This window comes from Lepidochelys kempii, chromosome 17, assembly GCF_965140265.1.
Source record: "Lepidochelys kempii isolate rLepKem1 chromosome 17, rLepKem1.hap2, whole genome shotgun sequence".
Lineage (NCBI taxonomy): Eukaryota > Metazoa > Chordata > Testudines > Cheloniidae > Lepidochelys > Lepidochelys kempii.
In genome coordinates, this window is record NC_133272.1 from 23931833 (window position 1) to 23959186 (window position 27354).

At 56.4% G+C, this 27354-nt stretch overlaps 2 protein-coding genes across 6 annotated transcripts in view; both read left to right on the forward strand.

Moving 5' to 3' along the window:
- Positions 1-27018, forward strand: part of LOC140899671 (claudin-4-like) — a 41652-nt gene extending 14634 nt beyond the window's left edge. For 3 of the 5 annotated variants that reach the window (XM_073315545.1, XM_073315546.1, XM_073315543.1), the window contains one exon: positions 23741-26024. In XM_073315545.1, coding sequence (XP_073171646.1) covers positions 23767-24411 — 645 coding nt within the window. In that variant the 5' untranslated portion in view covers positions 23741-23766 and the 3' untranslated portion in view covers positions 24412-26024. Of the gene's footprint in view, positions 1-4224; positions 4370-23740 lie in introns of all 5 variants that reach the window. The other 2 variants (XM_073315544.1, XM_073315547.1) reach the window with 2 other exon arrangements.
- On the forward strand, positions 10663-11940 carry LOC140899549 (claudin-4-like). Its single transcript, XM_073315242.1, has one exon. The coding sequence runs from the start codon at positions 10784-10786 to the stop codon at positions 11411-11413; it is 630 nt and encodes a 209-aa protein (XP_073171343.1). The 5' UTR covers positions 10663-10783; the 3' UTR covers positions 11414-11940.
- Positions 27019-27354: the final 336 nt, after the last annotated feature.

A 27354-nucleotide genomic window follows, 5' to 3' on the forward strand; every position in this document is an offset into this window, starting at 1 on the left:
CACGGCAGGGGGCTGGAGGGGATATGCCCTGATTCCACCCCCCTTCCCCAAGGCCCCGTCCCCACCTCGTCTCTGCCTCCTCCCCGGAGCAGCCAGTGCCCGGTGCTCCCCTTCTCCCTCTCCCGCATAAGGGCCATCAGCTGATCGGGGGCAGGGAGGGAGAGGGGGAGGGGCAGGCACCCAGCAGGGCGGGGGAAGAGGCGGGGGAGGGGCAGGCACCCAGCAGGGCGGGGGAAGAGGCGGGGGAGGGGCCGGCACCCAGCAGGGCGGGGGAAGAGGCGGGGGAGGGGCCGGCACCCAGCAGGGCGGGGGAAGAGGCGGGGGAGGGGCCGGCACCCAGCAGGGCGGGGGAAGAGGCGGGGGAGGGGCCGGCACCCAGCAGGGCGGGGGAAGAGGCGGGGGAGGGGCCGGCACCCAGCAGGGCGGGGGAAGAGGCGGGGGAGGGGCCGGCACCCAGCAGGGCGGGGGAAGAGGCGGGGGAGGGGCCGGCACCCAGCAGGGCGGGGGAAGAGGCGGGGGAGGGGCCGGCACCCAGCAGGGCGGGGGAAGGGGCGGGGGAGGGGCCGGCACCCAGCAGGGCGGGGGAAGGGGCGGGGGAGGGGCAGGCACCCAGCAGGGCGGGGGAAGGGGCGGGGGAGGGGCAGGCACCCAGCAGGGCGGGGGAAGGGGCGGGGGAGGGGCAGGCACCCAGCAGGGCGGGGGAAGAGGCGGGGGAGGGGGGAGCTTGCCTGCCCTGCAGCAGCAGCAGCCGGCAGGACCAAGCTTCTTCACCCTGCCCCCGTGGGGGGGGACGGAGAAGAGCGGGCCGGGGCGGGCAGGATTTTCAATGGCACGCTGCTGCCTGCCGGGGGCCCGGCCTGGGTTCGGCAGCGGGCTGAGCAGGGCTGGTGGCTGGGACCCGGCAGGCAGCAGCGTGCCATTAAACATCGGCTCGCATGCCGTCTTTGGCACGTGTGCCATAGGTTGCCGACCCCTGGGCTAGGCTGTAAAAAAACACTCGCAGCACCTAGTCTCAAAGGCCAGGTCAGCTGACTTGGGGTCCTGGGGCTTGGGCGCAGGGCGAAAAATTGCAGTGGAGACATTCGGACTCAGGCTGGAGCCCGGGCTCCGAGACCCTCCCCCCACACAGGGCTTCAGAACCAGGTCTCCAGCCAGAGCCCGCACGACTCTACTGCTATTTTATAGCGGAGCCCAAGCCCTGCGGGCCCGAGTCAGCTGTGGTCGTACCGTGGGGCTTTTATTGCAGTGACGACGTTCCCTCAGTCACTCCTTGCCAGAATGAGTTAGGTGCCTGCCTCGCTCCACAAGAAAGAGCTGGAGGAAGAGCCACCTGCCTGGTAGCTTTTCACCCAGTGGCTAGAGCACTCAGCTGGGATGTGGGAGACCCTGGTTCAAGTCCCGCTCTGCCAGAGGAGAGAGAGGATTTGAACAGCACTCCCAGGAGCGGGTGCTAACCACAGGGCGATGGGCTAGTATGCTGCTGACGCTGCTCCAGTTTGGATAAATAATTGAAGAGTCATTTGAGCAGGGGGACTAGACCTGGGCCTTCCACCTCCCAAGGAGGCTCCATGGCCACCAGGCTATAGGCTCAGTCTCCCTCTGGCCCTATGACTGTCCGTATTTATGCAAAGTGGAACAGCTTCCACAGAAAGATTGAGGGACCCTTCCCCCGCCCCCATCATAACATCCCATAGGTCAGTGATTACAGCACTCTTTTGGGAGGTGGGAGACCCCTAGAATCATGGAATCATAGAATCTCAGGGGTGGAAGGGACCTCAGGAGGGCATCTAGTCCAACCCCCTGCTCAAAGCAGGACCAATCCCCAGTTAAATCATCCCAGCCAGGGCTTTGTCAAGCCTGACCTTAAAAACTTCTAAGGAAGGAGATTCTACCACCTCCCTAGGTAACGCATTCCAGTGCTTCACCACCCTCCTAGTGAAAAAGTTTTTCCTAATACCAACCTAAACCTCCCCCACTGCAACTTGAGACCATTACTCCTTGTCCTGTCCTCTTCTACCACTGAGAATTGTCTAGAACCATCCTCTCTGGAACCACCTCTCAGGTAGTTGAAAGCAGCTATCAAATCCCCCCTCATTCTTCTCTTCTGCAGACTAAACAATCCCAGTTCCCTCAGCCTCTCCTCATAAGTCATGTGTTCCAGACCCCTAATCATTTTTGTTGCCCTTCGCTGGACTCTCTCCAATTTATCCACATCCTTCTTGTAGTGTGGGGCCCAAAACTGGACACAGTACTCCAGATGAGGCCTCACCAATGTCGAATAGAAGGGGACGATCACATCCCTCGATCTGCTCGCTGTGCCCCTACTTATACATCCCAAAATGCCATTGGCCTTCTTGGCAACAAGGGCACACTGCTGACTCATATCCAGCTTCTCGTCCACTGTCACCCCTAGGTCCTTTTCCGCAGAACTGCTGCCTAGTCATTCAGTCCCTAGTCTGTAGCTGTGCATTGGGTTCTTCCATCCTAAGTGCAGGACCCTGCACTTATCCTTATTGAACCTCATCAGATTTCTTTTGGCCCAATCCTCCAATTTGTCTAGGTCCCTCTGTATCCTATCCCTGCCCTCCAGCATATCTACCACTCCTCCTAGTTTAGTATCATCCGCAAATTTGCTGAGTGCAATCCACACCATCCTCCAGATCATTTATGAAGATATTGAACAAAACCGACCCTAGGACCGACCCCTGGGGCACTCCACTTGACACCGGCTGCCAACTAGACATGGAGCCATTGATCACTACCCGTTGAGCCCGACAATCTAGCCAACTTTCTACCCGCCTTATAGTTCAAATCCTTTCTCCCTGTTCAAATCCTTTCTCCCCCCCTGGCAGAGGGGAATTGAACCTGAGTCTCCCACATCCCAGGCGAGGGCTCTAACCACTGGGCTAAAAGTTATAAGTTGGGCATGGCCTAGAGTCTGCAGGACTCCTCCATTCAGAGTCTGCATGGGACCTGATTCGGCAGGCATGTCTGTGGGATGGGCTCCATGGATGCGATATGTGGAGGAGTGCCCCTCTTCTCCTGCTCTGTGGATCATGCTGGGGCTTGGACAGCAGAGAGGCATCCAAACAGTGAACATGTCCAGAGGCAGACACATAGGCACTTAGGGAGCTCATAGCTTAGCGGGTGAGGCAGGAGCTTTGTGGATCCCAGCGGAGCCTAAGTCCGGGATTTGGCATTTGTGGATCTAGATCCTGGGGGTTTCAGGTTCCTAAAGGGTTAGGCAGCTGCTTAACCAGGGTTTTGAGGATCTAAAAATTAGGTTTAGGCACCTAAAGTGGCAGTTGGGCACCTAATTCCCCTTGTGGGTCCCTCTGTGGGTGCCTAGCTCCGGGCTGCAAATTCCACTGGGTGGCAGGGCACCAGAACACCTTCATTCCTATCCTATAGATATAATAGTGTATCCCAGTGGTGCTGGTGCAAGGGGGGGCTGCCGCACCCCCTGTCGTGAAGTCGTAATAACAAACACCAAATACATGGTTTCCATGGTTTCCGTCATCAGCATCCCCACTATAAAAATTGTTCCAGCACCCCTGGTGTATCCAATATATAGTTTGATCTACTGAAGCTCTAGTACAAGTGGGTTGGTCCTGCTCTGAGCAGAGGGTTGGACTAGATGACCTCCTGAGGTCTCTTCCAACCCTGATCTTCTATGAGTCTATGATTCTTTCAGCATAAAGCATCTAAAATAGAAGAGGAGGTAAAACAGGAAGTTACTTCACAACCTTGCAAGAGTTTGTGGTTCAGCCTGGCTAGTTTGCTGTTATTTATCCTGCATCCCCAGTGTGGCACAGAAACAGCACTTGCTGGTTGACAGGTTCAAAGGCTTCGAAGGACCCTGGCCTGTGTGGCTGTCTAGAGCCTCATTGTTTTTAGCAAGCGCCGTCATTTTTTCATCACTATGCCCCAAAATCCTCACTCAGTTTCTAAAGTACGGTGAAGATGGCATCTGGCTCCAGTCCAGATCCATCTTATTTTTGCTATTAGGGAGGTGCTGTGCTGGAGGGCTTGTGGGGAAGGAGGGACATACTCGCACACGGGGTGGTTGTGTCCCAGAATTAGAAGGTTTTGGGAGGAAATTATTAAAGAGATTCAACTTATGACAATATGCTTCCTAGAAATCCCCTGAACTGCTGACTTAATGCTCCAGCAAAGGAGCTACATTTTGAACAGAACAACAAATTAATTCTTTTTTATTGTTAGCTGCAAGATTTCGTAATGCACGTTATTGGAAAAATATCGCTTCTCCTCCTATGGAATTGGGGTAAAGTAACATATGGACAGTCCTTGTAACGGAAAAGCTTTCACACCCAGCATGTAAACAAGAGAAGCACTGAAAAAAAGAAAGGTATTTAGAAATTTGGACACCCTTTTTAGTGTACTCGGAGGAAGAGGGCTCTGCAGCCAGAAAGCCAGAATTTTTAGCCAGGTTCTTTAAACATTAACCTGATTCTGACTAAGGAATAAGTCATGGACAGTGGAGTATGTGAACGTTTGTTGTAATTTTGCCTTTTTAAAAAGAAAATCATGATGCAGCCCCCCAAAATCCTGAGATTAAAAATGTGTTTTTGGCCTGTCTTCTGACGTTTGCAATACCCTGCTTTGGCAGTATATGCAGTGTTGGCCGCTCTTCCACAGGTACCGCGGGGAAGATGCTTTTGGTCCCTGCTGTATGAGCTCATGCTAGAGGACCAGCTGAGATGGGGGCCCCATTGTGCCAGGCACCGTAGAAACACACAGAGACCGCCCCTGCCCCAAAGAGCGAACAGTCTAGGGGAACACAGACACTGCAGCTCTTTGCATTGCAGCACTGAATGCTTGGGCACCCTGCTGCCTGCTGCTATTCACCATGCTGAGCTGGGCACCCAGGCTCCCACCCAGTGCATGGGGCGCCTAAGAACGGGAGGCACAAAACCCACAAGCCGTGTTGCCTAAGCTAGCCAGTAGGCATGCTGAGTCCCTCCAGGGGATTTAGATGCGTAGATCCAGGCCGCAGGGACTGGAACCGGTATTGATTTGGGTTCAGTTCACTGTCAGGTTCAGTTGCAGTCAGTGTGTTTGGATTCAGTTGTGGGTCAAGACACACACCCACACCCATACACCCCAGTTCAGCTACTGGCGCAAATCAAATTTCAATCTTAGTGGAAGTAAATTAAAAAAAAGAGACTTGAAGCTTAAAATGGAAACTATTTTGATTTTTGAACATTTATTGATTGTTTAACTTTAGCTTTCCATGAGTTTTCCTAGTGTTTTTGTGTCAAAATAAACAGGACTATTTTTTACGAGCAACTTGTTTGAGCGAACACCTTCTAGCATTTGCTCTATCACACTGGTCCTCGGGGGAGGGGAGAGAATACATTTGAATTTGGGGCCTCCAGTGGGGCAGCTGGTGGGAGGAGCTGCCCAGGGGCTGGTGGGGGAGGCCTGGTTGGGGAGCCATTACGGTTCCCTTGGGCTTGAAGAGTTATTCTTACTTCTGAGACCGGGGAGCGTCCTACCTCTTCTCTCCCCAGAGGGGAATCTCAGAGACCATGGAGCCCTGGCTGCCTCACGTGGTGCTGCTTCCTCTCCCTGTCTGCTCGCATGTTCTCATTCTCCTCCTCAGACCGTGGCTGCTTTTTCTGATAGCGACCACATGCCAATGTGGTATTTTGTTGGCGGGGCCATGGCCCCGTCACTTTTAAAAGTGCCCTCCCACTTTTTACTGTCCATAAGAGGGAGCGATGGGGGAGAGGAGGCAGAGAGGAGTGAGCAGGGGGTAGGGTCTTGGGGGGGAGGGGTGGCATGAGGCCAGGACCTTGGGGGAAGGGGACGACAGTTTGGGTACCAGTGGCCCCCCACTCTTAGGAGTTTCCGCCCCTCCTGTTTTGTTGTCTTGTTTTATAATGAAAGAGGTCACGTTTTTTAAAAATATTGAGCTAAAAAATGTGTACCCCACACCCCTCCTGGGTGTGGTGCTCTGGCCTCTCTAGTGGCACCGAGAGAGAGATTAATTAGCCGGCCACAGCCTTAGGTAAGGGCCAGGTGGCTTTTAGCTCACAGGGTAGTTGCTCATGCAGTGAGCTCCAGAGGCCCCACGTTCGATCCTGGGGTCTGTCGGTGTTACACATGCAAACCTTTTATTTTAACGGGGAACCCCCATTTTTTCAGTTCAGTTCTGGTTCAGGGCCAGTAGGTAGGACAAAGCTGGCGTTCAGGGTCAGTACGGGTTTGACTCTCTGACAGAGAGGTGTTTGGAGAGTAGCAGTTAAGCACCTGAGTCCCCCTTGAGACTCCCACCCCTAGTGTAAAATAGTGAGTTTGTGATCTAGGGGCAGGAACTAGGATTCACCAAACTCACCTCATGTGGAGGCCACCAAACATCCATTACATGGGAACAGCATTTAACATTGCTGAGCAGGGCAGGATTCAGACAGGCTCCGTAGCTCATTAGCAATGTCCTGAGGCCATCAGTCCCCCATGAGCACCTATCTTCATGAATGAGACTGTTTTCAGGAAAGGTAATCACCTTTTTGAGCTCACACAGGCCCAATCTCCCCTTTCCGGTCAAACAGGTAAAATCTGCCACACACTGCTGTCATCCGATGAAGTGGGCTGTAGCTCACGAAAGCTCATGCTCAAATAAATGGGTTAGTCTCTAAGGTGCCACAAGTCCTCCTTTTCTTTTTGCGGATACAGACTAACACGGCTGCTACTCTGAAAATTCTCAAACACAGTCTACAATAAAGTGCCCCACCCCTATTCTTAAAGGACAGCTCCCATGAACCACAATACAAACACTAACAATGCAACAGCAAAGCATGTATTTAGGCAACATCCAAATTCACTTCTATGTACAGAAATGTTACACTAATCCAACAATTTCTTCAGGTTTCTTTGTGCGTATTTTTTCACCACTCTATGGGATATCCGCAGGGTTTGAGCGTCTAACTTTCCGTTCTACAACCCAAGCTCCACCTCACTTCCAGGAGCACCTGGGGGACCAGAGAAGCCTGCTGTTAGCAACTATGTGAGCCAGTGGGTGCCCACAGTGGTCTCCTGGCTACAGCGAGTGTAGCCGCCTGCCGGCATGGAACTTGTCTGCATGCTAGTTGCAGCAGCTCTGTAAATAGCTCTCTTAAGAAAGAGCTAGGTTAGTTTTACAAGCATGGTGCCCGCCCATGTTACTACCAAGCAGGCAGTACATGGCACAGACAACAGTCAGTTGCAGCATTGCCTTTGTCTGGGTCATCTGGCTGACTGACCCGCTAACTCTCTGCATGTACAAGCAGGAGCCTTATTGCTTGAGCTGAAGAACCAGCAGTCTTAGCATGGAAGCAGTTGCATTCATAAACCTCTATATGTTATCTAGTCACTAGGGGTTGGCACAGAGCCAGACTGGGTTAATGTGGGTTACAGAAACTCCTGTATTGACTGATACAGACCTTCTGAGTCGCAAAATGAACGTGCCCTGGTCTGTCGTGTTCAAGGCCTGGCTTCTGTCCCGAGCTGTGCCTGAAGTGACCTTCTCTCGGGCACCGTATCTGTTAAACAGGTAAGTGACAGTTGCCCCCAAGGCAGCAGTACAGTGCAGAACAGCGGTTGTGAAGTGTCCAGCAATATTAATAGTCATCAGTAGATGATCAGTATTAGAACTCATGATCTCTGGGCTTACGCCATTGTGAATTTTCTGCGAGGCTACCAAAGAGGGTGAAATGCTCTTGCTCTGCTTATAAGAATCCCCCTCAATAGTCTCTGCCTGTTGCCCCTGCACCTGAGTCCCTAGCATAGGCGACGAGTTATACAGGCCCGTGGTGCCCACGCTCCACCAATCTTTAGGAACGTGGGCCCGGCTCCACCAATGTCTGGGCTTACCGCGCTCTGGGGGGCCCCGTGCTTCAGGGGGACGCAGGGTCCAGGGCAGCCGGGATGGTTAGTGGGGGAACTGGTGCCGGCAGCAGCAAGAGATCTGGCCCCAGCCCACCCCTGCTCCACCCCTTCCCCCAAGCCTCCACCCCGCTTCTTTCTGGCTTCTGTCCCCTCCCCCAAGCGGCGCCAGGAGCTGGTGGGGCGGAGCAGAGCGGGGTGGGCTGGGTCTGGGTCGCAGGCCCCCCGCTAACCTCCCAGTCCGCCCTGGACCCTGTGTCCCCCTGAAGCATGGGGCCCCCCCAAAGCGTGGGGCCCGGGGCAATTGGCCCGGTTCATCCTATGGACAGGACGGCTCTGCTTGAACCTGTTCTGGGCACCACCAAAAATTATACAAACCTGGCGCCCATGGTCCCTAGATGCATGTCAGTCATCTGTATCCCAGGTGGTGATGTAAGGGGAGCATCAGGAGGATTGTGGTTGTGAAAGGATCACAGTGGAGGTGACAATAACCAAGGTGATTAAGCTGTTGGGCTTTTGTTTGATTGTCTAGACGAGTCTCTGGTCTCTATGCTGGCACACTGACCTAGCCTTGGGCCTTGAGGAGAAGCTGGAGCACACAGCTTGTTCCTTGGGATCTCCTCCCACACTCCAGGAGTCTGAGGCTTCCTCACAAGGTTACTCTGCTGTTTTCCTGCAGCATCTGTGATCCCCATTGCTCACTAGGCTGAATCCAGGGAGCTGGGGGCACTGGGTCCTGTTCTGCCATTCCCAGACAGTCCCTCCCAGATGGTGAGATGCAGACCAGGGGGATGGGAGAGGTTCTCCTCAGTGGGTAGGCTCTCATTTCTGGATCAGATACTTGTCATGAGTGGCCACTGGCTGTGTGCCTGGGATGGTGTTGCGCTGCTCTCTGGGAAGAAGCAGGGGTTCAGGACCCTGTTCCTGGGGTTCTCCCAGGAACTGCCCATTTTCACTCTCTGGGTCTGGGCAGCAGTCATGGCTGCCTCAAAACCACAACGATGGGTGTGCAGAAATGCCTAGATAGCTAGAGGGGTTTGTCTGGAGCTGGATAGAGATTTAAGGGGGAGAGAGACCATTTCTCCATTGCCTTCTATTTCCCCAAGAACCTGTGCCCTCTCCATTGCCAGCTCTGCAGCTTGGGACCCAGCTGTCTCTTCTCACACAATATCAGGGTTGGAAGGGACCTCAGGAGGTCATCTAGTCCAATCCCCTGCTCAAAGCAGGACCAATCCCCAATTTTTGCCCCAGATCCCTAAATGGCCCCCTCAAGGTTTGAACTCACAACCCTGAGTTTAGCAGGCCAGTGCTCAAACCACTGAGCTATCCCTCCCCCTGCAGTGGATTTCCCTTCAGAAGCAGCATAAGATCCCACTTGTGTCCCAGCCCAAGCTAAGGCCATGAGTCAGCAGTAACTAGCTGTTCTCCCAATGAGCGCACCCCGTGACATGGGCCCATTGTGACCTGGGGTGAGGTGGGGAAGTAGATCTGTTTTGGGCTCTCCAACACCCCTCCTGGGCCAGGCCCATGACCTCCTGTGCCTTTGTCCTGATAGCAAGGGTTTCTCAGCCAGGTGTGGTGTGGTGTGGTGTAGTTTCTCAGGCCCATGGGTGGTGGTAGCTGCCTGCAGACCTCAGGGGTTGCTACAGCCCAGCTATCAGCCCCAGCTGCCCCAGGGCAAAAGGCAGGTCTGCACCACTCCCTGCCCTGGTCTGTCTGTTCCTCCCCCAGCCTCTCTCTGGGCAGGGAGGGTGAGGAGCGTTCTGGGCTGAGTCAGCGATTGGGACAGCAGGGCAGTGTGGTGGCTGCAAGTGCTGTGTGACACTGCTGTGCTGGGGAGGAGGAAGGGAGGGATGCTGTGTAATGACAGTCCACAGAAAGCTCTTGTGTGCAGTGCTTGTTCACAGGGATCTGCCCCAGCCCTTCCTCTCTGCAGCAGCCAGCAGCTCAGACCGGTTTGGGGCTCTCAGACGCACTGGGGACACTGCATCCCTGAGGCCTGATTCACACTTGGATGCTGTCAACAACCAGCCTTGGTACAAACGAGGGCAGCAGCTTGTGCTCTGTCGGCTGGGGCTGGGTGGGATGAGGTAACAGGCTCCCAGCAGTGCACAGTGCCACTGTCCCCTCTAAGCTGGGTGTGCGCACACACGGATCCTAAACCCCGCGCACACAGCAAAACACCTCGCATACAGAAATTTGCACAGAACACATTTTTTGCGCACATGGCCTGTCAAAAATTAGAGGGAACATTGGGCTGTGCTAATAGTGGGGAGCGTCCCAGAAGTGACAGCTGTGGAGAGCACAACCCTATAACAGGAGTGACCCCCGGGAGCGCCATTCTACTGGGGGCAGAAACTGAGGCACAGATGGATCACATGTCATGGCCAAAATCACACAGTGGGTCAGTGGCAGAGCTGGGAATAGAGCCCAGAATCCTGCTCCAGCACTTAGACCCTCTCTTCAAGCTTCCTCCCCTCCACCTGCAGAGCCTGCTCCCCCCATCATCGGAGGAGGCGGGGGGGGGTGCTCTTTCCAGATGGGACTTTAGCAAAGCTGGGAAAAATCCTAATTTAGGATAAATGGTGGGAGCTGTAAGGCAGCCCAGCTATGTGCCCCTGGGAGCAGCCTCCTTGGTAGGGCGTGAGAGCTGGTCCCTCTGTAATCTGCCCTGGGGCACCACTGCTGTGATGAGAATGCAGAGCCCAGGAATCCTGGGGAACTGGTTTTACACATTCTGTCTGTGCAAAGTGGATGGAGCAAGGGGGATGAAACTCCACCCCCTGCAAAGGTTTATAACTTCTCCAAATGGTCCAGCCGTGGAGCATTGCATCTCCACTTCCAAGGACACCAGTCAGCTCTGTCGGGGCTTGTGCGAGGCAGAGATCAGGGAGTGATGGCCTCTATGGGGCTTCAGGTGCTGGGCATGGCCCTCTCTGTCATTGGCTGGCTGGGCACCATCCTGTGCTGTGGGCTGCCCATGTGGAGGGTGACGGCCTTCATCGGGAACAACATTGTGGTGGCTCAGATCATCTGGGAGGGGCTGTGGATGAACTGCGTGGTGCAGAGCACGGGCCAGATGCAGTGTAAGGTCTACGACTCCATGCTGGCGTTGCCCCAGGACCTGCAGGCGGCTCGTGCCCTGGTGGTGATCGCCATCGTGCTGGCCGTGCTGGGCCTCCTCCTGGCCATCATTGGAGGGAAATGCACCAACTGTGTGGAGGATGCTTCTGCGAAAGCCAAGGTCATGATCGTCTCTGGAATCATCTTCATCATCGCTGGCATCATGATCCTCATCCCCGTCTCCTGGTCAGCCAACAACATCATCCGGGATTTCTACAACCCCATGGTCACTGAGGCGCAGAAGAGAGAGCTGGGGGCCTCCCTGTACATTGGCTGGGCTGCATCCGCTCTCCTGCTCATCGGGGGGGCCCTGCTTTGCTGCAGCTGCCCCCCCCGGAATGAGAAACCCTACTCTGCCAAGTACACTGCTGCTCGGTCGGTGCCGGCCAGCAACTACGTATAGGGACCATGCGTGCTCTGAGCCTCGGCCACCCCTCCCACCTGAGACAATCAAGGAGCTGCCATCCTGCTCAAATCCAGCCCGCTGCTCTGCTTGTACCTCTGCCTGAGCCCAGCTCTCCCACCTGTGGCCCTGGACCTGATGGCTGAACACAGACAGAAGCTGGCAAGGAGCTTCCCGAAGGAGAAGACTGTGGCCTTTCCATGGGCTGGGGCCTTGGGAGAGCAGCTCTGCCTCCTGAGAGCAGAAGCCCCACGATGCCAGGGCTGGCTGGCTGTTCAGACACACCCTCAGCACATCCCTGGCTGACGTGCACAGCTGGTGAGCGGCTGCACAGCTCCAGTGCTAAGAATCTGCCACTGCAGCTTGTTTGTGCCAGAGCACAGAGCTCTTGGAATTCCTCAAGGTCACCTGAGCGAAGCCAGCCTGGGCTTGGACCTGGCAGCCCATCAGGGCTCTGCTGGGCATCTCCACAAGGCACGGCCAGCTCTGGCGCTGTCAGCCAGCCCCCTTGCAGCTCTGGCACCACCTGTGCCCACCTTGGAGGGGGAGTGGGAGGGGGAGGAGGGGTGCACTGGGCGATGTGTGCGGGGTGGGGGGTGGAGAGTAGTAAGAAAGTTTGCAGGTGCTTCTCTGTTTCCCTTGAGATTTCAGCTGGTTCTTTAATCTGAGTTAAAATGGAGAATAGATAGAAACAGTCCCTGACTGCTCTGGCAGCACCATACTTCAGGGGGACAGAGAGATGACGCTGGGGCAGGGCAGGTCCTCCCTGGGAGCAGTGAGCCCAGCCCTTGCAGAGGAAGGAAAGCTGCAGCGAGGCCCAGGCGTTGCCATTCCTCCCCTGCAGCACCTGAGGGAAGGGTGGGGACCTCTAGGCCTCCTTCCAGTACCAGAGCTTGGGTCTCCAGCAGGTGCTGGCATTTCGGTCGGGCCCTTGCCCAGGGGTCAAAGCAGGAGCTTTTAGTCTGAGACTGCCTTAGAGTGAAACTGCAACAGGGCCCCTTTGTGTCTCCATGTGTCTGTCAGTGTCTCAGGCTGGGTGTGCATCATGATGTCTTGGTGACTGCGTTTCTGTCTGTGTCTCTGGGTGTGTCTGAGTTTCTGTGTTTGCCTGTTGACTCACAGGGTTGTTGTTCAGTGGGTGTCTCTGTCTCACTCCAGGGGTCTGTCTTGCTCTTGGTGACTCTGGCCAGGTCTACACGAGAAACTTTTGCTGGTAGTGCAGTGTCACGTAGGGGATGTGATTTGTACCACATTTCTGTGCTGGCAAAAGCTGCAGAGAAGGTGCAGGAATGCCAGCAAAAAAGTCCTTTGCTGGCATAGCTTATTTCTCTCAGGGAGCCAGGATAAGCTGTATTGGCTACAGCACTCTTGCTGGGACAAGCTGCATCTCCCCTGGGAGGTTTGCCCCCGTGGCTGTACCTAGAGAGACACACTGGCCAACGCTCCGAGTGGAGACAGGGCTCTGACCTGCTTTTAGCATCCACCAGAGACAGTGCTTGGTTCAGATGGTCCATCCTGAGGGGCTGGGCTGCTGAGCATGGAGCTGTTTCCCGCCATCCCACCCCTGCCCTTGTACGGGGCGACTTTGGCAAACCAGTAAAGTGCCTGAAGCCTTGGGTTGAAAGAGCCCCGGGTAACACCCTGTGTTTCTGCTTTGACCCATTCTCAGGCTTGTATTTGTTTAGCTGCACCTGTGATTTCTGTGTGAGTGGCACCTGCGGGAGGGGCAGTGCTGGGGACTGGATGTCAATGGCCCAGCTGGGCAAACCGGTTTGGGAGGTGGGAGCAGAGCCAGGCAGGCTGAGCAAGAGCAGAAAGGAAGGGTGCTTCCACTGGTGGCACACCCCCTCTCTGGGAGCCTGCTGCCACACATGTCCAGCTCCGGCTGAGTCTGGAACAGGGGAGCTGCACCCGGACCACTGCAAACAGGAACAGCCTGAAGGCTGCCCAGATTAATCAGCTGGCTACAGCTCCTGTGGGCTGCCAAACCTGGGGAGGGGCAAAGCCACTGTAACAGGCACCCAATGAGGCACCAGGCGCATCCTGTGGCCTGAAGCTGGCTCCCACCTATGCAGACTAGACCAGGCGGCTCCAGGGTTCACCTCTGGGAAGGGGGCCCCCCGTCAGCATGGCTGATTTGCTTCCTCAGTGGTGACCCATAGGCCTCCCCCGAGAGCTGGAGCATGGGGCAGAGCTCCGCTCATGACAAGCAGAGTGGCTCTGGAGGCTGGAAGTGCCAGGCGCAGGAAGGGTGGAGCGAGCATGGGCGCTGGGATGCCAGGAGAGTGCTGGAAGGGGGCTGTGCCCCAGAGTGACCTGGGAGCCCCCTTCTGCAGACTGGGGGCCAGGCTGTGATCTTCCTGCCAATGTGAAATATTAATAAATTAGTGCCATTTTCTACATTAAACCGCAGCTGCTCCAAACCCGGCTGTGCCGTCTCTCGTTTCCCGTCGAACAACCGCGGGCTGAGCCTGGGCCCCCGCCTCCCGGCAGCTCGTTCACAGGCGCATAGGCAGCTTTGGGGGACGGGGCAGGGATGGATTGGGGGGTTCCAGCATCAGGGAACTGCAGGACTGGTCTTGAACTACCTGCCCTGGGCCTGTGCTCCCCACGCATCCCCCCAGAGCCCTGCCCCCAGCCTGTGCTACCCACACATCCCCCCCAGAGCCCCGCCCCCAGCCTGTGCTCCCCACACATCCCACATCCCCACTCCAGAGCCCCACCCTGCCCAGAGCCTGTGCTCCCCACACATCCCCCCAGAGCCCTGCCCCCAGCCTGTGCTCCCCACACATCCCCACCAGAGCCCCGCCCCCAGCCTGTGCTCCCCACACATCCCCACTCCAGAGCCCTGCCCCCAGCCTGTGCTCCCCACACATCCCCACCAGAGCCCCGCCCCCAGCCTGTGCTCCTCACACATCCCACATCCCCACTCCAGAGCCTCCCCAGCCTGTGCTCCCCACACATTCCCCCAGAGCCCTGCCCCCAGCCTGTGCTACCCACACATCCCCCCCCAGAGCCCCGCCCCCAGCCTGCTCTCCCCACACATCCCACATCCCCACTCCAGAGCCCCACCCTGCCCAGAGCCTGTGCTCCCCACACATTCCCCCAGAGCCCCGCCCCCAGCCTGTGCTCCCCACACATTCCCCCAGAGCCCCGCCCCCAGCCTGTGCTCCTCACACATCCCACATCCCCACTCCAGAGCCCCGCCCCCAGCCTGTGCTCCCCACACATCCCACATCCCCACTCCAGAGCCTCCCCAGCCTGTGCTCCCCACACATTCCCCCAGAGCCCTGCCCCCAGCCTGTGCTCCCCACACATCCCCCCAGAGCCCCGCCCCCAGCCTGTGCTCCCCACACATCCCCCCCAGAGCCCCGCCCCCAGCCTGTGCTCCCCACACATCCCCCCCAGAGCCCCGCCCCCAGCCTGTGCTCCCCACACATCCCACATCCCCACTCCAGAGCCTCCCCAGCCTGTGGTCCCCACACATCCCCCCAGAGCCCCGCCTCCAGCCTGTGCTCCCCACACATCCCCCCCAGAGCCCCGCCCCACCCCCAGCCTGTGGTCCCCACACATCCCCCCAGAGCCCCGCCCCACCCCCAGCCTGTGGTCCCCACACATCCCCCCAGAGCCCCGCCCCCAGCCTGTGCTCCCCACACATCCCCCCCAGAGCCCCGCCTCCAGCCTGTGCTCCCCACCCATCCCCCCAGAGCCCTGCCCCCAGCCTGTGCTCCCCACCCATCCCCCCAGAGCACCGCCCCCAGCCTGTGCTCCCCACACATCCCCCCCAGAGCCCCGCCTCCAGCCTGTGCTCCCCACCCATCCCCCCAGAGCCCCGCCTCCAGCCTGTGCTCCCCACCCATCCCCCCAGAGCACCGCCCCCAGCCTGTGCTCCCCACACATCCCACATCCCCACTTCAGAGCCTCCCCAGCCTGTGGTCCCCACACATCCCCCCCAGAGCCCCGCCTCCAGCCTGTGCTCCCCACACATCCCCCGGAGCCCCGCCTCCAGCCTGTGCTCCCCACACATCCCCCCCAGAGCCCCGCCCCCAGCCTGTGCTCCCCACACATCCCACATCCCCACTCCAGAGCCTCCCCAGCCTGTGGTCCCCACACATCTCCCCAGAGCCCCGCCCCCAGCCTGTGCTCCCCACACATCCCCCCCAGAGCCCCCCGCAGCCTGTGCTCCCCACACATCCCACATCCCCACTCCAGAGCCTCCCCAGCCTGTGGTCCCCACACATCCCCCCAGAGCCCTGCCCCCAGCCTGTGCTCCCCACACATCCCCCCAGAGCCCCGCCCCCAGCCTGTGCTCCCCACACATCCCCCCCCAGAGCCCCGCCCCCAGCCTGTGCTCCCCACACATCCCCACTTCAGAGCCTCCCCAGCCTGTGCTCCCCACACATCCCCCCAGAGCCCCGCCTCCAGCCTGTGCTCCCCACACATCACCCCCAGAGCCCCCCGCAGCCTGTGCTCCCCACACTTCCCCCCCAGAGCCCCGCCTCCAGCCTGTGCTCCCCACACATCCCCCCAGAGCCCTGCCCCCAGCCTGTGCTCCCCACACATCCCACATCCCCACTCCAGAGCCTCCCCAGCCTGTGGTCCCCACACATCTCCCCAGAGCCCTGCCCCCAGCCTGTGGTCCCCACACATCCCCCCAGAGCCCCCCCCAGCCTGTGCTCCCCACACATCCCCCCAGAGCCCCGCCCCCAGCCTGTGCTCCCCACACATCCCCCCCAGAGCCCCGCCTCCAGCCTGTGCTCCCCACACATCCCCCCCAGAGCCCTGCCCCCAGCCTGTGCTCCCCACACATCCCCCCTCAGAGCCCCGCCCCCAGCCTGTGCTCCCCACACATCCCACATCCCCACTCCAGAGCCTCCCCAGCCTGTGGTCCCCACACATCCCCCCCAGAGCCCCGCCTCCAGCCTGTGCTCCCCACACATCCCCCCAGAGCCCCGCCCCCAGCCTGTGGTCCCCACACATCCCCCCCAGAGCCCTGCCTCCAGCCTGTGCTCCCCACACATCCCCCCCAGAGCCCCCCCCAGCCTGTGCTCCCCACACTTCCCCCCAGAGCCCCGCCCCCAGCCTGTGCTCCCCACACATCCCCCCCAGAGCCCCGCCTCCAGCCTGTGCTCCCCACACATCCCCCCAGAGCCCTGCCCCCAGCCTGTGCTCCCTACACATCCCCCCCCAGAGCCCCGCCCCCAGCCTGTGCTCCCCACACATCCCACATCCCCACTCCAGAGCCTCCCCAGCCTGTGGTCCCCACACATCCCCCCAGAGCCCCGCCCCCAGCCTGTGCTCCCCACACATCCCCCCAGAGCCCCCCGCAGCCTGTGGTCCCCACACATCCCCCCCAAAGCCCCCCCAGCCTGTGCTCCCCACACTTCCCCCCAGAGCCCCACCCTGCCCACAGCTTGTGCTCCCCATACATCCCACAGGCCCCTCTCCATCCAGAGTCTCACTGCCAGCATGTGCTCCCCACACACCCCACATTGCCCCCTGCAGAGCCCCGCCCCCAGCCTATGCACCCGATACATCCACGTCCTCCCTGCAGAGCCCCACCCTGCCTCCTGGCTTGTGCTCCCCACACACCCCACATCCCCCCTCCAGAGCCCCATCTTGCCCGCGGCCTGTGCTCCCCACACACCCATGTCCCCCCCTCCAGAGCCCCACCCTGACCTGTGGCCCCCCCACACCCCATGTCCCCCCCAGAGTCCCACCAAAGGCCTGTGCTCCCCACAGACCCCACTTCTCCCCTTCCAGAACCCCAGCCTGTGCTCCCCACACACCCCATTTCCCCGCTCCAGAGCCCCACCCCACTCCTGGCCTGCACTCCCCACATACCCCACGTCCCCCACGTTCAGAGCCCCACCAAAGGCCTGTGCTCCCCACAGACCCCACGTCCCCCCTCCAGAACCCCACCCCGCCCCTGGCCTGTGCTCCCGACTCATCCCAAGTCCCCCCCCTTCAAAGCCTGCCTCTACCCCCAGGGTTGGCTCCCCACACATCCCACATCCCCCTCCAGAGCCCTGCCCCCAGCCTGTGCTCCCCATACACCCCATGTCCCGCTCTCCAAAGCCCCACCCCCGGCCTGTGCTCCCCACATATACCACATCCCCCTCTCCAGAGCCTCACCTCTAGCATGTGTTCCCCACACACCCACATCCCCCCCTCCAGGAGGCTTAACTTTGTGATTGTCCTCACCCACAACTATTTCACATGTGGGGACAACGTATATACCTTCAAGTCAGCAGCACTGCTATGGGTACCCGCATGGCCCCACAGTATGCCAACATTTTTATGGCCGACTTAGAACAACACTTCCTCAACTCTCGTCCCCTAACGCCCCTACTCTACTTGCGCTACATTGATGAACATCTTCATCATCTGGACCCATGGAAAAGAAGCCCTTGAGGAATTCCACCATGATTTCAACAATTTCCATCCCACCATCAACCTCAGCCTGGACCAGTCCACACAAGAGATCCACTTCCTGGACACTACGGTGGTCATAAGCGATGGTCACATAAACACCACCCTACGCCGGAAACCTACTGACCACTATACTTACCTACATGCCTCCAGCTTTCACCCTGACCACACCACACGATCCATCGTCTACAGCCAAGCTGTACGTTACAACTGCATTTGCTCCAACCCCTCAGACAGAGACAAACACCTACAATATCTCTATCAAGTATTCTTACAACTAGAATACCCACCTGCTGAAGTGAAGAAACAGATTGACAGAGCCAGAAGAGTACCCAGAAGTTACCTACTACAGGACAGGCCCAACAAAGAAAATAACAGAATGCCACTAGTCATCACCTTCAGCCCCCAACTAAAACCTCTCCAGCGCATCATCAAGGATCTACAACTTATCCTGAAGGACAACCCATCGCTCTCACAAATCTTGGGAGACAGGCCAGTCCTTGCTTACAGACAGCCCCTCAACCTGAAGCAAATACTCACCAGCAACCACACACCACACAACAAAAACACTAACTCAGGAACCTATCCTTGCAACAAAGCCCGTTGCCAACTGTGCCCACATATCTATTCAGGGGACACCATCATAGGGCCTAATCACATCAGCCACTCTATCAGAGGCTCGTTCACCTACACATCTACCAATGTGATATATGCCATCATGTGCCAGCAATGCCCCTCTGCCATGTACATTGGTCAAACTGGACAGTCTCTATGAAAAGAATAAATGGACACAAATCAGACGTCAAGAATTATAACATTCAAAAACCAGTCAGAGAACACTTCAATCTCTTTGGTCACTCGATTACAGACCTAAAAGTCACAATTCTCCAACAACAAAAACTTCAGAAACAGACTTCAATGAGAAACTGCAGAACTGGAATTAATTTGCAAACTGGACACCATTAAATTAGACTTGAATAAAGACTGGGAGTGGATGGGTCATTACACAAAGTAAAAACTATTTCCTCATGCTAATTTTCCCCCCATTGTTACTCACACCTTCTTGTCAACTGTTTGAAATGGGCATCCTGATTATCACTACAAAAGTTTTTTTTCTCCTGCTGATAATAGCCCACCATAATTGATTAGTCTAGTTACATTTGGTATGGCAACACCCATTGTTTCATGTTCTCTGTGTATAGATATCTTCCTACTGTATTTTCCACTGCATGCATCCTTGAAGTGGGCTTTAGCCCACAAAAGCTTATGCCCAAATAAATTTGTTAGTCTGCAAGGTGCCACAAGTACTCCTCGGTTTTTTTATTGATGAAGCTCTTGAGCAAAAACCGCCCCAGGACCGACTCCTTCTTTTGTCCTTAATGCTAACATTGTTTGTTCCATCCTGACCCCAAGTGAGGAGGGCATGACACTTCCGTAACAGCTCTGGGAAGAGATGACCCCAGCATCTGACATGGGTCAGGTTGATGAACAGATGACACTTGTCACATGTCAGTTTCCAGTGTCTCCATGGGTTCCTGTTACAAAGGAGGGGCTCTGATGTGTTCCCAGGTTAGCAGGAACTTCTGATAGGTCAGGAGGATGGGATCCCACCCAGGGGCACCGGAACGGGGTGGGGGAGAGTGGGGCCAACAGGCCATGGCCCTCCCATTTTTCACCACAGGCCCAGCCCCCTGCCCCTCATCTTCCCCCCAAGGTTCCTTCCCTTCGCAAGGCCGGAAGCCGGAACCCGGCCCAGGTAAGAGCAGCCCAGGGAACCTGGGCAGCTGTGGGGAGCCGCAGACCCTCCACCTGCCCAGGTTGGGGGGCCCAAGAGCAGCCCCTGGCCCGTGTCCCCACCCCCTGGGCTCCCTGGCCAGGGCAGATGGAGGGTCCACAGCTCTTACCATGGCCTGGGTGTGGCTCTTCGGCCCCAAGGCCCCGCCCCCCAGCCAGGCTAGAAACCAGAGCCGGGTTGGGGTAACAGCTGTGCAGGCAGCTGTGGGGAGCCACAGATCCTACACCTGCCCTGGGAGGGGGGCCTGCAGGGCAGGGACATGGCCAGGGACTGCTCTCAGGCCCCACCACCCCACGCAGGTGGATGGGCCCAGGATCCCCAGCCCAGCTCCAGCTTTGGGGGAAGAGAAGGGGCAGGGGTGGGGCGACAGAGAAGGAATGGCTACGTGCCCCCCCACTTTTAGGAGGAATCTGTTACCCCTGAGCCCACCCCAGAGAAAGAGGGAAGAGGAAGAAGCTAGAGCAAAATGGAGGAGAGGGGAATGGGGAGCAGGGAAGTGAGACTAAAACCAAAGACAATGGAACAAGTTACACAAATAGCAGTGTCCTTTCTTTGGAGCAGTAACAGGGCGTGTCCACTCTGCAGGGCTTTGTGACACTTACCTAGTGATCCACAGCTGTGTCTGGTAATTAAACACTATCACTGATTCATATGCTGCTGTTCTTACTTCATTTCATTCTGTAATGAGAACTACACTTAATCAGCCAGCGAGTAACTTCAGAGTTACCAGCAATTGCTGAGCATTCTTCCACAGTCCCTGCACAATAACTTCTGTGGTTAATGACACCTTCCAGTCTGACAGCTGACAGCTGACCAGCCAACCACAGCAGGACAAGCTACAGCTCAACAGACATCCCTACCAAAAGATCAGCCTTCTACAAGCCACTCAGAGCTGGTATCCAGCAGTGAGAACCCTTTGACTGGCCAGCTCTTTGCTGAAATTGGTGCAAACCTTGCAGGAAGCACGTAACTAGGAGAATATGTTAGAATCCTGGAATTGCTTTCAGAACAGTCAGGGATCACATACAAGTGAAGCCCAGCACTAGGATCACCTAACTCTTTCCATTATAAAACCATGTTTTCAGTTGCTTATAACTTCGTCAAACTTCAAATATTTGGTCTAATTTAGAAATTGGTCCAATAAAAGATATTATTTCAGCCACCTTGGCCTGGGACCAACACAGCTACAACAACACTGCAAGAATTAAAGTTGTCCATGCAACCTTAATTTGGTCCCCTTGGACATACCATTAAAGACTGTATCAGAATGCATATGATTACACACTAGTTTTCCGGAACGCTTCCGATGAAGTGAGCTGTAGCTCACGAAAACTTATGCTCAAATAAATTGGTTAGTCTCTAGGGTGCCACAAGTCCTCCTTTTCTTTTTGCGAATACAGACTAACACAGCTGTTACTCTGAAACTAGTTTTCCAGAAGATTCTTGCCTTATTCTCTGCACAGGATGGATACTGCTCTGGGATGAATCAGGATGGTGCAGTGAAGGAGTCTCTTGTCTGTAGAACCTCATTTATTGCAGAAGTTGGAAAGTGTGTAGTGCATGGGGAAGGAGTCTGCAAGAAGAGAAAGGATGTTCTCATGGTTAAGTCACAGAGTTCCTGTAGGATGCAATGTTCACAGTTGGTCATTAATTGTTTGTTCCTTGTTTTCTGGGTGCCCAACATGAGACTCCTGGGTTTGAGTTGCAGAAGTACTGAGCACGCACAGCTGCAGCTGAATTCAACAGGAGCTGTGTGTTGAAGATATTGTAACTGCCTGTTATGCTATAAACAAAAAGTGTTAAGTCAAATTCAGGTGTGAGGCATCTCAAGTTGGACACCCAAATTAATATTTTTGCCTTTACTCTCTCTGTGCTTTAGTTCTCCAAGTGTAAAATGAGAATAACACCACCTCCCTTACCTCCCACAGGTGTTGTGAAGAGCTCAGGTACCGTAGTGATGAGCACCACAGGAAATTAGTAATTCTGTCTTTGGTGCAGGTTTTGAATAGTGGGCAGTAAATAAAGTGCTGGGCCACACCTTAAATGATGAAGATGAAAAGATATTGAACAGCTGCCTCATTCCAGAGCACAAGGCATCCTGAGCACTGAATGAGGCCAGAAATGTGGAAAAATTAGCATGTGATCATGTAATAAAAGAATGCAGCATAATGTACAAGGGGGCCAAATTAAAGTTGCACAAGTAACCTTTCATTCTGGTATTTCATAACTTTTGTCTACTTGACTATGCAGCCTTAATAAAGTTCCTTTATTTTAGTTTGTTGTGTGGAAAAAACAACCAACCAACCCAAACAGAAATTCCATTTTGTGGAACTGTACTGACCCCTCAAGCTGGGTTGAACCCAGGATAGTCATATCCACAGCACAGCCCTCTGCCATTTGAGCTTAAGGACTAGCTTGTTATCCTCTATGCGTACCAGCCACTGACTAGAGAGTAGTCACTTGCCAGTGGGTTACACAACTATTTCCTTGCCAGCAGCGGAACACAGTGAGCCAGGATTCATGGATTCTGTTCTTGGCTCTGGTAGGGGAATGTTGTCTAGTGGTCAGAGAGCAATAACCAAGCACATGGACCTGGCACCCTACTTCTGAGCGATAACGTGGCTAAGGGGATGAGACTTGAGTCTGCCCTACTAGGGACTTGTGTTCTATCTCAGGAGCCTTTGCTCAGGAATAAGGTAGCACGGGGCACAGAATTATCACCCCCAGTCAGCAAGTGAGGTGAGACTTGTACTCCTGGCTCTCAGCCCAGTGCACTTCCCCCTAGGCTAAGAGGTATTGGAATTGGGGGCAGAGGCTAGCTAGCGTGGGCCACTCACTGAGACTGGGGAGTATGGCCTGGGGAGCTGGCCTCTGCCTTGGTGGGTCCTGCGCTTATTGGCGGATTTGCTCGCCTCAGAGATTCACGGCAGCCCTCAGTCTGGCCACTTTCGCTAGTGGCTCAAACCTGCCGTTCACTCAGCTAACCTCATCACTGGCCAGCATGGGGAAAAGGAAGGAGAACAATCCCCACAGTCTCTGCTGGTCAGGGACCTTCCCCTCTGGTGGGACCCACAATCCAGGTCAACTCCTCGTGTATCCAATAGGGAGTTGGGGGGAACCCAGGCCCGCCCTCTACTCCGGGTTCCAGCCCAGGGCCCTGTGGATCACAGCTGTCTACAGTGTTTCGTGTAACACCTGTGTGACAGCTACAACTCCCTGGGCTACTTCCCCATGGCCTCCTCCCAACACCTTCTGTATCCTCACCACAGGACCCTCCTCCTGATGCCAGATCACGTTTGTACTCCTCAGTCCTCCAGCAGCATGCCCTCTCAGTCCTTGCGCACCCCTCACTGAGTGAAGTGAGATCCTTTTTAAACCAGGTGCCCTGATTAGCCTGCCTTAATTGATTCTAGCAGCTTCTTAATTGGCTCCAGGTGTCCTAATTAGCCTGTCTACCTTAATTGGTTCCAGCAAGTTCCTGACTGTTCTGGAACTGCCCCTGTTACCTTACCCAGGGAAAAGGGACCTGCTTAACCTGGGGCTAATATATCTGTCTTCTATCACTCTCCTGTAGCCATCTGGCCCGAACCTGTCACAACATATACACATGTACATACAGGTACATGTGCACGCAATCCATGCACATGCACACAATCCACATTCATGCAAGAGCAGGCACCGAAAAAGCTCAGCCTGAACAGGTAAAGTTTGGCATCGGGGGATATAATGGACAGGGTTGAGCGAAGGTAACCATGGGTATCGCGGCTGCTCTGCCTACAGGAAGCCAGCTCTGTCTCCTAGAACTTGGCCTCTGGCCCAGACGCCCAACATAAGACCCCAAGTGCCACTTCTTCTCAGATCGTAGTGATATGCAGCCAAGGCACAGCAAGGTCAGAGTGACTTGCCCAAGGTCACCCAGAGAGACTGTGGCAGAACCAAGTCTTCTGAGTCTGACCAGCTAATCTGGGGCCTTGATCCAGCTCCCCCTGCTGTTGCAGTCCCTGGTTTCATCTCCTACAAATTACTGGCATTCAGCTTGGGATGTGTGTGTGTGTCTGCTGTGCAGCATCTCTAATCCGCTCTTCCCACTGTCTCCAAAGGTGAGAGCGTGACTTGCCCGTAAGCCATGTCGGTGATGGCCGTGCAGATGGGGGGCCTGGCCCTGTCGGTGTTGGGCTGGATGGGCACCTTTCTGGCCTGTGCGCTGCCCATGTGGAAGGTGACAGCCTTCATCGGCTCCAACATCGTCGTGGCCCAGGTGTTCTGGGAGGGGCTGTGGATGAACTGTGTGTACGAGAGCACAGGCCAAATGCAGTGCAAGATCTACGACTCGCTGCTGGACCTCTCCTCGGACCTCCAGGTAGCCCGCGCCCTTGTTGTGGTCTCCATTTTTGCATCCTTCTTTGCCCTCCTTTTTGCCTTCTTTGGGGCCGAGTGCACCAGGTGCGTCAATGACAAGGAAGCCAAGGCCAAGATCTCCGTTACCGGCGGGGCTGTCTTCATTCTGGCTGGGATTGTGCTGCTCATCCCCGTGTCCTGGTCGGCCAACACCATCATCAGCAACTTCTACAACCCCATGGTGCCAGAGGCTTTAAAGAAGGAGCTGGGGGCTTCCCTCTATGTGGGCTGGGCCTCAAGTGCCCTCTTGGTGTTTGGGGGGGGCATACTGTGCTGCTCCTGCCCCCACAGCCAAGAGGTGCCATACCCCATGAAGTATAAAATGGTGAAGCACTCCAGCCTGGGGAGCTATGCCCTTAAGAACTACGTGTGAGGGGCCCTGCCTTGCCACTCCTGCCCCGGCCCATCCCACGTGCTCACAGGGGCCCCTTTACAGCCATCCAAATGGATGTTGGCTTCAAGCCGAAGTGTGTGAAATTTGTAGGGGTTCCCCTCCCAGTCCAGATCCTGCCCCACATGTATCCTCCACCCGTATCCCACCCCAACCTGTCTCACCTCCCCACGCATTTCCCTGCCTGAATCCCACCCCACCCATCCCACCTCCCCACATGTATCCCCCCGCCTGCATCCCACCTCCCAATGTGTATCCCACCCCACATGTTTCCCTGCCTGAATTCCACCCCACCATGTGCATCCCAGCTGCATCCCATCCCACCTCCCACATGTATCCCTCCTGCCTGCATCCCACCACACACATCCCACCTCCCCACATATATCCCCCCCACCTGCATCCCACCCCACCTGTCCCACCTCCTAATGTGTATCCCCCTTGCATCCCACGCAACCTGTCCCACCTCCTTTCGTGTATCCCCCCTGCCTGCATCCCACCCCACCCCACCCGTCACATCTCCTCACGTGGATCCCCCACGCCTGCATCCCACCCCACCCTTCCCACCTCCCCACATGTATCCCCCGCCTGCATCCCACTGCGCCCATCCCACCTCCTCATTTGTATCCCCCCCTGCATCCCACACATATTCCCTCCTTTCCCATGTCCCACCCCACATGTCACCTCCTTACATGTATCCCCTACTTGCTGGTGTCCTGCCCCATGCATCCCCCATCTCTGCCCATGTCCTGCTCCACAGGCCTTCTCCCCACCCACATCCCCCTTGACATGTGCTCTGGACCCCCATAGTATCTAAGTGCCTTCTAGTCACGCATTAAGAAACGTGATTAACGTCTGTCACATGTCAGAGGGAGATGTGTGTGCAGTGTAGTGCTTTGCTTGTTTGTATACACACACACACTCAGGAAAGGCTGGTTAGAACAGTGCAGCTTGCACTCAGAGAGGAAGGCGATGAGGTTGGAGACGGCCCACGTAGGTTGGTGAACCTGATCATCAGCCTGGGCCAATCAGGCATGTCCAGGTCAGTCTGTAGCCCTTTCCTCAGGGCTCTGTTTATTCTTTAACACAAAAAAGAAGCATGGAACAATAACAAAAAGCAACAGTCCTGTTCTCAGCTGTGACTGTGGGGCTCCCCAGCCTCTGATAGCTTAAGGGGCTGGACCTTCCCCACCCTGGAACAGGGGAACGGGATTTCCTGCCCTCTCACACCCTCCTGCTGCAGCCACAAGAGACCACACGCCCAACCCTCTCCTGGAGCTGGGCTCTCCTTTATATCCCCTGGCTGGGAATCATCAGCCCAATCACTCAATGCTACCCAGAAGGGCCAGACTGGCTAGTTACAGTCCTTGCTTCCAGGGGAGGTCAGTGCAGGCTGGGACTAGCCTGCACCAATCTCTGGCTCCTGCATAGACCAGTTGTGCCCTGATGTGCAGAGTTCCATTGGCCTGCGGGAGCAGAGTTGTTGACCCTGGTTCTCATCCCAGGGCTTTAGGTGCTGTCAGGTATCCTGGGGCCAGGCCACGGAACCCCTTGAAGATAAGGCCCGAGGCCTTGCTCTTGATCCGAGGTGCTGTGGGAAGCCAGCGCAGAAAGCAGTGGACAGGCTGGATGTGCCAGCCTGTGGAGATGTGCTGCAGCATTCTGAACTAGCTGGAGTTTCCCAAGACCTGAAGGCGTCATGCCCACTGTCGCTCTGCTACAGTCCAGCTGCAAAGGGACGATGGCGTGAGCAACAGAGGCCAGGTCTTTGTCTCCAAGCCAGCCTGGGATGGTAGAAACCAGCCACATCTCGTCCCTGCATGCGCCCTCCCCACTTCATCCCATCTGTGTCTTGTCCAAGTGCCCTCACCACCTGTTCAACATGTGATGCCTCCATGTCTGTGCCTTGCCCCTCAGCCCTCTGCCTGCGGTTGCAGAGTCTGGCAGCCGTGTTCTCGCTGTCCCTCCCAGCTGTTGGGGAATGTGGGACCAGGAAGAGGTGATGGGGGAGTTTTGCTTGATGCCCCTTGTCCATGAAATACCCCTCCTTCCTGGGGCTCAGCAGTGGGCTGCCATATCCATGAGGGAGTACCACAGGCTAGACAGATATTACGTATATAGCCTGATATTTCAGAACTGGGGCTTAGTTTTGGGTGTCCAACAGGAGACCCAGTGGGCCTTATTCGCCCATAGAACCTCTTGGCTTCAGCTGGCACTTCAGAAGATGGGCCCAGGGGGTCTCAGCTGGGCTCTGCAAATCAGCAGCCACATCTGTAAACGGTTGCCTTACTGTGTGCCGCGTACAGCCCCCAGAGCCACTAGCACCAGCAGCTGAGGAGACAGAGGAATTGGCTAGCTGTGCCATGCCAGGGCTGGGGGAGAGGAGCGGGCAGCCAATCACTTTGTGCTTTGGGTGGTGGTCATCCCCCCTGGAGATCACTGTGCCTGTGTGAGCAGGTCTTGGCGTCTGAACCCTGCAGCACGAGGTCCGAGCAGTTCCAGCAGCTCTGGGGGAAGATGCTGTTTATTGCCGTTGGCCTCGTTGGGCCAGCTGACCCAGGCTGGTTTTAATAAAGGCTTTGGTAGCTCGAAGGCTCAGTCTGGGCTGATTTCAAGGGAAGCTCGAGACCGTCTGAGAGGGAATCTGCTGCCCTGCGGGTGGTGGGGGGTGATTCTTGGGGGCTAACATTTCCTGAGCAGGGGTGCAGGATCGGGGGGGGGGTCAGGGGGCCATGGTCCCATCACTTCTGCCTGCCTTAAGGGTGAGCAACAGGGGGAGGGTTTGGAGAGGAGCAAGGGGTGGCTGGGGCCTCAGGGGAACAGGCGGAGCGAGGGCGGGGCCTCGGTGGAAGAGGTGGAAGAGTGGGGTGGGGCCACAGAGGGAGGAGCAGAGGATGGGCAGGGCCTCAGGGGAGGGGTGGCGTGTGG

Coding starts and splice junctions, on each gene's coding strand:
- LOC140899549 (XM_073315242.1), top strand. CDS start 10,784: ATGGCCTCTATGGGGCTTCAGGTGCTGGGCATGGCCCTCTCTGTCATT.